This window comes from Myotis yumanensis, unplaced genomic scaffold, assembly GCF_028538775.1.
Source record: "Myotis yumanensis isolate MYYU_CA2020_CCGP unplaced genomic scaffold, mMyoYum1.0.hap1 SCAF_4, whole genome shotgun sequence".
Lineage (NCBI taxonomy): Eukaryota > Metazoa > Chordata > Mammalia > Chiroptera > Vespertilionidae > Myotis > Myotis yumanensis.
The window spans coordinates 45,597,385-45,609,963 of NW_027223755.1; the positions used below are offsets into that span (position 1 = coordinate 45,597,385).

The 12,579-nt window shown below is 34.6% G+C and overlaps 1 protein-coding gene across 1 annotated transcript in view; it reads right to left on the bottom strand.

Annotated features, from left to right (window-relative positions):
• Positions 1-12,579, bottom strand: part of EDIL3 (EGF like repeats and discoidin domains 3) — a 411,761-nt gene that overhangs the window by 18,460 nt on the left and 380,722 nt on the right. Inside the window, exon 10 of the mRNA XM_070412295.1 lies at positions 6,574-6,729. Coding sequence (XP_070268396.1) covers positions 6,574-6,729 — 156 coding nt within the window. The remainder of the gene's footprint in view (positions 1-6,573; positions 6,730-12,579) is intronic.

Genomic DNA, 12,579 nt, shown 5'->3' on the forward strand with positions numbered 1-12,579 from the left:
CTGCTTGTTTTTCACATTAATGTTGAGAAAACAAAGGAAGTCTCCAAGGACCAGGAAATCTATTTTCCCGTTGGAGAGTCATGGACTTTTATGAAATGGACATAACCTATGCTCTACTTCTTTCCTAGAGTTGTCTTATCAGATAGTATACTGGGTAGGTTATGTATTGATTCTTCAAAATGAGCTGACTTGAAAACAAAGTTCTTGCGCCTGTCTTGAGCTCCTCATTAGATTGGGAGTTCTTGGAGCCACTGTGTCATGTTGAGATCCTTTTCCCCATACATCTGCATAGAGTAGACAATAAATGCCTACTGGACACATGAGTGAATGGATAATCTGTGTTCCTAACTAGTTAAATCTATTATTAAAATTTAAAATTTGTTGAAAACTAATACGTGTTTACCTTCTAGTGTTCATAAGATAATTGACAAGCTTATTAAAATCTAAACTTTGGAGACATTGATTCATACTGACTTCTATTGGCAAATTAGAAGTCAACCAAACTCCTAACGAATTAGAATATATTCCATTTTGACTTGTAAAAATTCAAAATTAACACTTAGTTTCAAAAACTTACTTTTGACTTGGGAGACAATTAGAGTAATCTTTCTCACTTGCTTGTTATTCACATTAGCTGGGGCCTCTGTAGACATTTAGATTCTTAGCTCATCCCCAGAGCAGAGGCAGGGCCCAGAAATCTTTATTTCTTCACAATCTCTCACATGAGTGTTATGATCAGATGCTTTTGGTAACAACTGAATTAGAGAGTTCACTAAAGTGTTGTAGACTGTACTTGATGAATATGTGTCATTAATCTTTAAGGTCCAACAAAATCTTATTGGAAATGAGGTTTTGGATTTTCTCTTATAGAGAATCCAGAGTAAAGCTGCAATGTTTTTGACTTATGCTTTTAAAAATCCTGGATGATTTTTCAGGGAGAGAGACAAAATAGGATATTAGAAGCTTCATTTTCCCCCCAAAGATGGAAGCTCCCAAAGTGTGAGTTCAGGTTTATTTAAACACTATGATATTATGACTAATATACTGGATGAAAAATCCATCTTAATTTGTAATGTTTCCATATAAGTACTCTTCCTGAAATTTATTATTGTTTTTACTTTGGCTTATAACCTTAAAAATTAAATCTGAAAGTGTCTGTGAAATTTTGCAATTTTCCTGCTAACTGCAGTAAAAAAACAGCTCCAAAAGTATAAAACAAATGTCACTTTCATGAGAGCAAAGGAACATTTGACTTTCAAATAAAAAAAATGTATCTGAATCCATGTTGTAGAGAAATATAAATGTTGGTTAAATGTTAGAAAATACATCTTGTAAACTAGAAAATGTAAGAATGAAGGGACTGTGGTGAGACTGTTATCACATGCTCAATTATAAAAGGTTTAATGTGAAATTTTGTAAAAATATAGACTACTGAAGTTAACTATAATTTTTATAAATGCTCTGAGAGGGTAGTGAAATGCTGACATCTAAATGAAAAGAACAAAGCATCTATTTTTTTTTCAATTGACTATTGGTGTGCAAACACACACACACACACACACACACACACACACATATGTATTCATACATATATTTAGACACTCCTATGCACATATATAATTTTCCTCGGCATTGCTTTCCTGAGGCTTGGTAGTCAGCTATGACTAATGAAAAACAGAAAAGGCATTCATGCATACATTTTAAAAAGTTAATTTACGTCACTTACAGTAAATCTAAAATATTGCTATTATGTTAATATTGTTTTGCTGAAATAATAAATCTTATTTCTGGATCTACATTAGATTCCATACACAAACTCCAAAAATATATTAGAGCCAGAAGTCTAAAACAACAAACAGAAAGGCACAAATAAAGGAATTAGAAAACTCTGTAAATATTTCCTTTTGAAATGTGCATCAATAAAACATTTCACAGGCACGTATTTTTCCCTGAAACATTCAGTTCACTTATTATATTTATTAGGACAAAAGCTTGTAGTTAAATTTGCACTTGTAAAGAATAAGGACATTTTTCCCTGATGGAAAGTAACCATGGAAAACAAGACATAAATAATACTAAGAGTCAACAGAAGTTGGCTTGTTGAAGTTTAGAAAAATTAATTGCTAAGTTGTGTAGGGCCTCTCTAAAGAAGATGAGCACATCTATAAAGGATATATGAAATTATAAGTAAATTAGAGGCCCGGTGCACAAAAATTCATGCACTGGAGGGGTCCCTCAGCTCGGCCTGCCCCTTCTCATAGTCTGGGAGCCTTCAGGGGATGTCCTACTGATGGCTTAGGCCTGCTCCCCATAGGCCAAAGCTGCAGTCTGGCCTCCCTCAGGCAGGAGGCGACAGAACCGATCAGAGGAAGTCGCTGCTCCCATCACCCCACTGCTGTTGCCACTGCTAGCTGCCACAGCTGCTGGCCCTTGGACCTCCCGACCCTCAGTCCTGGCTTCTTAGGACTGGCCCACCCCCTGCCCACTGCTGGGTGGGGGACGATCTGGGGCCAGACCAGCTGGAGGAGGGACTGTGTGAGGTTGAGGCACAGCAAGTCGCATCCCGTCCAGCCTCTGCAGAAGCGTGACACTGGGACCGGGCCCGTGCCGCTGCCTCTGTGGAAGGGGCAGCACAGGGACCGGGACCGTGCAGCCCCCACTCCCGCGCTGCCTCTGCAGAAGGGGCCGTGGCACTGGACCAACCCATGCCACTGCCTCTCCTGCACTGCCACCATTCCTGTACTGCCAGCCCTCTGTCCTCGCAGCCACTGAGGCTTTGTCCAGAAGGACATCCAGAAGGATGTCTGGAAGATGTCCAGTCTATCCGGTATAATTACCATATTACCCTTTTATTAGTACAGATACCTAGTAATAATAGTAATGAAAATAAGAAAGCAAAATAGTAATTTTGATATATAAAAGATAAATACGTATATTCACAAATGTTCAAAAAACTTATGCAATACATTTTCTCATTTATTTTATAAAAGTCCCTTCTCTGTTGGAATGGAGCTGTTTATTTCCTGACGTTTCTTCTTATGCATAATGTATTTCTTTATTATAATAGTAAATGCTGCATTCTTTTTTATAGTTTAGTAGAGGCCTGGTGCACAAAATTCACCACTGGTGGGCGGGGGGGAGGGTGTCCCTCAGCCCAGCCTGCACTCTCTCCAATCTGGGACCCCTTGGGGGGTGTCTGACAGGGATGGGGCCTAAACTGGCAGTCAGATATCCCTCTCATAATCCAGGACTGCTGGCTCCTAACCACTAGCCTTCCTGGCTGCCTGATTGCCCCTCACCACTCTGCCTGCCAGCCTGATAGCTCCCTAACCGCTCCCCTGCCAGCCTGATTGACACGTAACCACTCCCCTGCCGGCATAATTGACATCTAACTGCTCTCCTGCTGGCCCGATTTCCCCCAACTGCCCTTCCCCTGCCAGCCCAATCACCCCCAACTGCCCTTCCCTGCAGACATGGTCCTCTTTAACTGCCCTTCCCTGCAGGCCATCTTGTGACATGAGGTTGTGAGGGTCAATTTGCATATTACCTCTTTATTATATAGGTTTGGTGTTAGTTTTGTCAGTAATACATAGTAAACTTATCTAAGTCTTTTCTTCATTATATTGAATTATAATATTATAAACAAATTGGCAAAATTTGATTTCAAAACTACAAGTTACATTAGCTGAGTTTAGCTAATTGTCCTGTTTATAATATTGAAGTGGTTTAATTTTTCAGAAATTTTGACATTGGATAGATGACACTGTAACATTGTCTCATATGAGAATTCTGGCTTACACCCTTTCCACCGACTGTGTCAATATACACTCATAATTTTCTAACTTGCCTAATGGGAGCCTATTTATTTTTTAAAATAAGACTTATTTTGGAAATGTCAAAATCAAAATCAAGTCTTATAATAAATGCAGCTCCTAAGTACATGAACTTAAAGTTATAATCTATTTTACTTATGCTTATGGAGGTAAGTTTCTGAGGCTCTATATTAATTTGAAGGTAGGATTGATACATTTAAAATGCATACAATCACTAAAACAAAAAAAAGTTATAGAAAATAAGTCGACAAAGAAAACATTAAACATTCAATTAATCCAAAGGAGGTAGGAAAATAGAAAGAAATGAAGAAAACAGGTGACAAGTAGAAAATAAACAGTAAGAGGACAGATGTGAACCCAGTTACATCAATACTCATTTCAAATTTAAATACCCAGTAAAAAGCAGAGATAGTTGGATTTAAAAAAGGAGACCCAGGTATATGCTGCGCAGTAGAAATGCATTTCCAATACAATGTACAATTAGGCTAAAAAGTAAAAGGATGGGAAAAACATATACCAACATATTACTAATCAAAAGAAAGCTGAAGTACCTCTATCAATACCCATAAAGTAGATTTCAGAGTAAAACATATTATCCAGATAAAGAAGGTCATTTTCTAATGATAAAGGAGTTATTTGAGCAAGAGAACATTACAATTCTAACCACTCATGCATCTTTTAACAGAGCTTCAAAATACATCAAGCAAACACTGCTATAACTGCAAGGAGACATTCTCAATTATAGTTGGAGATTTTCACATTGTTCTCTTCGTAATTGAGAATATAAGTAGGTAAAAAATCAGTAAAGATCTGGAACACCTGAACAACACTATCAAGTAACTTGGCCAACATAGCACAAAAGTTTTACATACATTTCAGACTAAGATAATAAAGTAAAATGTGTTTTTAATATGAAATTTTCTAGTCTATTAAGGAAAAAGTTTTAAATTATTCACATATAATCATTAAATCACATGCTTGATGTGAAGACAGACAAAGAAGTATTTCACCACTACAGTGGTTTCACAATATTTTTCTTTACACCTCTTCCCAAATCATCCTATATAATGATTTCACTATTATAAATGTGCTTTCTACTTATTATAAATGTACTTTTCAGACATGGGTTATGGATGAAAATACTTATCTACTTTAAAATTAATTTCAAGAGTTGTATAATTTATGAAGCTTATAAATCTTCACCTTATGGAATATAAATATATTCTATGCATCAGACTGCTTACTGTAAAATGTGAAAGACAGGAAATGAAATCATTACTTGCAATAAATGATGGCAGATATTTGTCTACAGCTCAAAAATAAATTTGAACAGAGTTTTACAAAATACCCAATATTAATTCAATCTAAGATACCACTAATTATAAAACATGGCATTATTTTATGTTCTAGAAAATAATAAGTGTTGCCAATTAAATTGTGACATTGCAAGATACAACAGTTTCTTAGATGGTAAAATGTGTGTGTTCTGAGATATTTAATGAATGTATCAAGAAGCTAAGTGAGTTTGCTCTAAGATGTTAAAAGGTAAATAGATGTGGCTTTCCTACATAAACTAAAACATGGTCCTCTAAAACAAATTTTGTGTGAACTGAATTCAGACTCTGCTGACTCGTTTAAATAGCCATTGCAGGATTAGAATTTCTAGAAAAATTTATAAATTTTCTGCCAGAATACTTGAAGAAAAAAGATATTCTCAACTCTCTATTGGCTAATAACACAATAGCAGGAAGAGCTATTATATAAAATGAAAAAAAAATCATTATTAACTCAGAAATACTTAATGTGTATAAAATTGTTTTATATGTTCACCCAGATCCTTAAACAAAGATATTTTGTTTCTGTTGATGTTCTCAGAAAGCTAGAGTTATTTGCAAAAAGACTCCAAGCAATGAATTAATTTCAATTTCATTAGTTCAGCTGAGGCCATATTTTAATATTTGACTCAACTAATTATTGGTATTACCCCAGAGCATGTCCATTCTCCAGGGTCCATAAAAATCCAGACCAGTAGATACCAGAAAAAGTTGTTCAAAATGGTTAACAACTTTTAGAAAAACAATTAGAAATTATATGGGATAGAATTGTATGGTGCATTAATATGTATCTGTTATTGTAATATTAAAATAAATTATACAGGTCAAAAATTAAACAAATATATGAATCAAAACTCAATTTAGGAAGTTGAGGAGAGGAATGTCCTATATTTTAATTTTGATGAACTAGTACAAGAGTTGAAATTTGTGTATTTCTAAAATTCCTAATTGTCAAAATAATCAATAAAACACATTTAAAAATATTTTAGTTAATGTTTGAAATATTTTTCTTCAAAGAACATTTTTCTAATACCAGTAATGTAGTTTAATAATGAAAATAATAGCATCATGTGATGAAACATTATTTACATGTGCTTTACGAAAAATTAGTTAAGTTTCTATTATGTTTATAAAATATAAGCTGAATCTTACTTAGTTGGATATTAGGTAATTGATAATACAGAAATTGTTATTAGTAAAGTAATTTGTTTTTCTACAGGTTGCACCATTATCATATTTGACTATAAACTCCTTTACAGTGCTATTCTTTAAAGCTTTTTAACATACATTTTTCAATGCATATGGCCATTATTTTCATTACATATATATAAGCAGTTCATTCAATCAAACTTGGATACAATTTGATCCTCCACCTCAGCATATTATAAACCACATGGATGACTTACCTTATCTTTTCTTTGTTTTTCATCCTGGTATACAGTCCAGTGCTCTCCATCGTTGCTGTAAGCTAGTTTGTAGGAGCCTACGAACTGTACATGACCAAAATCTTTAGCTCCTTGTGTAATGATGCCAGTCACTTTGGTAGGGACAAGAAGATCTACCTAAAAAAAGGAAAAGACATAATTTAAATGCCACAATAGAGTCGATTTTACATTTGCAAGTCTCTTGAACTCAGGAGATTAAGAAACATATGCTAAAGGCAAAATTTCATTGATTATATGTAATTTGAAACTAATGACTACGTTTATTAATGGCTTATGATTTGGATTTTGCCACTGGGGTAAACAGTTTAAAACTTGAACAACCACTTTGACCATTTTAAAAAGATGGTCATTTCAGTGTAACAATCAATTTTATATTAAACTGATTCATCCAGCTGTGCAGTTTTGTGTAACTGAGACAGTTCCGAACTGGCAAGCTTGACCTTCTTGAGACTGGCCATTATCTCCCAGAAATTGTATTATAATTCAATTTCCTGACTTTACTGGTAAATTCATAATAATAAAGTTGTTATGTACACATCAGAAACAAAAATTGTCTTAGATGTTTCAAAATTAAACATTAAATAAAAAGTCAATCCTGTTTCCACGAATCTTAATCAGTTCATCAGTTCATTAATATATAACAAATTAATAGTAATCATTGTCTAATGAAAATCCTCTTTCAGAAAACTACAATCCTGAAAATATTGAGGAGAAAGTCAAGTATTATTAAAAGATGAAGGGTGATTAAAATATACATTCATGACTTGTGGAATCTGTGTTTATGATGTGTTTGTTCCTGTAAAATATATACTTAAAGGACAAATATGTATAATTAAATACCTATGGTGGTTTAGTAAGCATTAAATTCATCAAACTGAAATACAAAAGATAGGGATGATTTTTATCAAAGGATACATAACATTGAATAATTTAGCATTCTCCCTCTTCATTTCCTAATTCATGCATCTTTTCTTACATCATGTGATGCTCATTAAATAAAAAAGGAACAATTTGTTTCCATGTGGACAATTCTTATAAGACCTTTACTTTTTGTTCCTTAATATTTCTTGATCTATGACTTCCTTTCTCCTCTTACAATAGCCACCTACTTCCTCCTACTTCCTGTGACTAAGTGCCCTGTTACATCCTTGATCTCATCATCTTCAACTGTCATGATCCCATGTGTGACCTTGGTTGCTTTCAACCACTATGTCCTTTTGTTTCTATTTCAGATTCTCCATCCTGAGATGTTCATAGCCACAAATAGACAGGCATGGGTCAGATACAGGTCATGAATGAGAAGAGACGGCTAGGAGAATGCATTGAATAGAGCATATTTAATGACATAGATGCTCATCAAATAAAAATATAAACAGAGTTCCCAATGTTTCACAGCCTAAAAATTCATATAAACTTTTATTTGTTTTTTAAAACATGCTTTAATTAAAAACACAAGGCTCACATTGAGCTTTAATGATTTATTAAAATACGTTAGAAAGTTTAACAAAAACTAAAAAATACTGTGCTTCTGTTTTTGCTATTTTCCAAGCATGTATTAAAAACCTTGTGCATCCAATAGCAATGCAGGGTGGCAAAACTGTGGTAACCTGGGAAGGAAACTGTTATTGCCTCACACTATATTAAGAGCTTTCTTGTATGTGTTTATTGAGCCCCCTCAGCAACCCTGTACGATGGGGTATTCTCTTCACTTTAGGGATGAGGGAATAGATGTCTAACATAATTTGAGTCAAAGATAAACAGTGAGTAAATGAAGGATCCCAGAGTCAAATCCATGTCTTTCTCATTCAAAGTTCCGCCATACATAGAGATTCTTAGTCCATGATCTTTTCCCATTCTCTGTGACTATTTCAGGAATTTCTGAGGCATCTCAAAGCTTTCTCATCACACTCATCAAACTTACAGCAACTCTAAGCCCTAGATAAAAACAATCCTGGCTTTACAATACTGGGATAGCAGCCCTGTTTCCTAACACGAATTTCCACTCTGTTCTTCAGCTGTTGGAGCTTAAAAATATGGATAGCTGCTGGTCTTCAAAGTGTACTTGATGCTGCTAACACTCAGTAAATGGAAACACACACACACACACACACACACACACACACACACACTCTGTCTCTCTCTCTCTCTCTCTGTCTCTCTTACAGTGCTCTGAGTCAATGTTTGCCGTCAAGGCTATAAACACACAGGAACTCAAACTGCCTCCAAGAATATGAACACCTCCAGGGTGAGATTCCTCACTCCCTAAACTTCCTATATAGTCGTTAGCTGACATGACGCAATGAGGAGACTTATAGCATCTCTTTTTCTGTAGCATTTCTTAGAGTCAGCGGGGCTTCCTGCTGGGAGGAGATGTTTTCTCTTTCAGTTGTATGTCTTGGCTCTTTCTAACAGATAGGGTTTTCTCCTGCTGTAACTGCTCCCCTTCTCCAGTTTTTTTTTTTTTAAATTTAGAAATTTTTTTTTTCTTTTTCTTTTGCAGTTAAGTCAACTTCTTGACTTAAATAGTCACCAATCTGTTTCAAGCTGGATCTTGTCCTAAAATTTGTTACATTAAAATTAGAATATCAGGCTTAAGCAAACCCCTTTTCACTATATAAATAATCAGCACCCCACACATGTCATGAGGTTGCTGCAACAGGGCATATTCAGATCTCACTCTGAGACAGGCTCATGCACATATCACCCTCGTGCTCAGCATGCGGGAGGATCCCAGAAAAGCCCATTCCTCTGGACCGATGCTTACCCCGAGCCCAGGACCACTCTGCGCTCTTGCAGATCTTCTGAGTTAAAGTTGTACCGCAAACGTGTTGGACAAAGTGCCTTCTGCTGTTTCAAACCCTCACCTCTCAAGGTCTGGCTCAAGTAGAGCAGGCTATTTAGGGCTCTGAGCGGGCACATGGGTAGACTTGTGGCTTTGGTGCACTGCACTTCCTATCCGGGTCTGTATTAAATATGCCTTGTAAGTAACGGTTCCTCAATCAAGGTTTTGCTGGATTGAGAGAGAACTACTTCCTAAGCATGTTCCATGGACAAGAATCAACCTATGGCTAAAGGTGCCACAATGTCTCATAGCAGACAACGCTAATGGCCTTTCTCTCGTTTCTCCAGCCAGGATTATATTACTGGTCAAGGAAACACAGTGTCATGGTGGTAACAACCAATTTTTAGTGGGAAGGCTACTGATCTTCAGGAATGTGATTGTGAGAGGCAGCACATAATAGTGGAGCGGTGGTCTGCTTCCCAATCTGCTCTGCCCTTACTAGCTATCTGCCCCTGGGCGGGTTACCTTACCTCTCTGCACCTCAATTTCTTCATCTGAAAAATGAAGATAATAGTCCATAGGATTTATGTGGATTTGATGAGTTAATGTGTATTAAGTGTGTAAAATAATATATAGAATATAGTCAGAGCAATATAAGGCTTTGATAACAAACAGCAAATAAATCTGAGGAAAGAATCTAGTATGAGTTTTTGAACAACTTATTAGAAGCATAAATATAGAAATAGAAAAACTGGTGGCCAGATTGTCCTAAGAGCAACTTCTGGATTCTAGTATATTTTGGTCACCTTCTCAGGATATATACAAACACAGTTGTTTTATTTTTACTTAAAGTAGAGAAAATTGGATTCAACTGGAATTCCCATTCATGTGTAAAATGCTTAACTAAACATAATATAATTAATTGTATGGAATGTTGTGCACCCCGACTTGAATATTGATTATATTACAATAGGGAATGGCTCCAAAATAATATAGGAAGAGAAAATTATATTATAATTATAGTGATTTTTTTCTTTTAATTGTAAGTGTGGAAAAATGAGAGGATACATAGAGAAGCTCAGATGATATATGATTATTGCAAGAGGATTATGTAGGAATATAACTTTTTAATTGTAAAACGTCCTGTAATTTCCTAGCAAAGCATATTTGTAGAGTCTAACTTAGAAAAACAGTGTAGAATGACTAAGAGCATTTGTTTGAAAAAGGTCAAGATAAGCTACATTTCAAATATCTGCATAACACCCTGACAGATGGCTCCCTGGAAGAAGGTAGGGAAGACTAGGAAAGTCATGATTTTCATGGAGCTGTTTCTAAAGGGTGATGAAAATGAAGAGTGCTACAGATCAATAAGTGTGCAGAGAGTGAACAAAAAGGCCAAAGAGATTTATCACAGAAATATGCCCGCCAGCTGCATCTAAAATGCTCTAGTTTTTGCTTTTATGTTGTATCAATTATTTTGGATTATATATTTTATAACTTCATGGAGATTTGCAAAATTAACTCATTAAATAGAAATAACTTTGAATCTAATAGGATAATATAGTATTTAAAATAGAATTATGGGTAAAATATTTAGGTAACATTTTGGTTTAAACAAAGAATTTTCACCTCAACATTACATGAAACAATTGTATATAATCCTAGCTATGATAAGGCACATAATTAATAGTGTTTGGCATTTGAACAATATTGTTAGTTATCAGGTGTTGGTTATACTTTCAGTCCATATTTTCAGGCCTACTAGTCAATGTCATCAACTTATTATGAATTATTTTCCAACCCCTTATCCGATATGCTTTAGTAACTCTAAGGTTATTGGGTTCAGAACCTTAAAATATTATATGAGGCCTGATAAATCCACTCATTCTAACACTCATCATTTGCATTCCTCCCTTTCTAAAAAAGTTTTAAATTTCAGTAATATTTTAAAACTTTTACTATAGCAATTGCTTTTTCCCTACGGAATTTTAAAATGATGACCACTTCTACAAAAGAAAAAAGATACCATAAAATAACCTTTCAAAGGACAGAGGGAATTTACAGTTTTACTGATGTTTTGCAATGTGGCTTTTACATGTGAAACCATTATAACATGTGTATAGTGTCATAAACAAGCTTTCCAAGTCCAGGTGATCACCCAGGAGTGTGTTTTGTAGGACACCTGGCATATTGTAGACATTCCAAATATCCAGGCATCATCTGCCCTCAATTCAAAATTGAGATTATTCTGTACTTAACAATTACCTGCAATTATACCATGAACAGCGCCATATGTCAACTGAGCTGCTCCCCATGATTGTTGTCAGTCCATAACTATTAACTTTTCCAAAGTTCACGTATACATGTAGTTCAACTGCATATTTTAATCCATAAGATTGGGAGATAGCATAATAATTATTAATATTTCATACTTTGTAATAATATTTCTCATTATAAAAGTAACACATGATATGAAAAATACCGAGAAATACTAAGAAGAAATATTTTAAAAATCTCTACCTCACTAGCAAATATAATCAATGTTTTTTACTCCCCCATAAACATGGATGTTTTTTTAGACAAACTTGTTGAACTTGGCATTTGAACAATTTTGGTTACCAGGTGTTGATTGCACTTTTATTCCATATTTGTATGTTAATTAGTTTATTCTTCTTTTTCATAATATTTCACTGGTAATTCTCTATATCAATAAACTACTTTTAAGGTATTTTTGTCCTAACAAGTTGTTTTAAGGATTTACCACAATCATTTATTTACTGTAAAACATTTACTTCTCCCTGTACCCTTAATTTATTTTCTTTTAAAATCAATAGTTCCATAAAATACTAGTCCTTTCACTTGGTCACCTATCTCACTTACATAGGATAAATTAATGGAATTAAGATTATTTGGTCAAAGGATATGAAAAATAGATTCATTATAGAAACATAAATGTAATAAACATTCATTGTAGAAATTTCAGGTGATGCAAAGAGATATAAGAAATCCAGATAAAATAACCTATACTTCTACTACCCAGGGCCTTATTGTCATCTTGATATTCATATTAGACATTTGCTCTTCCCATATGTGTTCATTCAACAAATTCACAATATAATGTAGTTTTGTAATTTGTGTTTTTTCACTTACTGTATGTTATATCTATAATAATAAAAGCATAATTT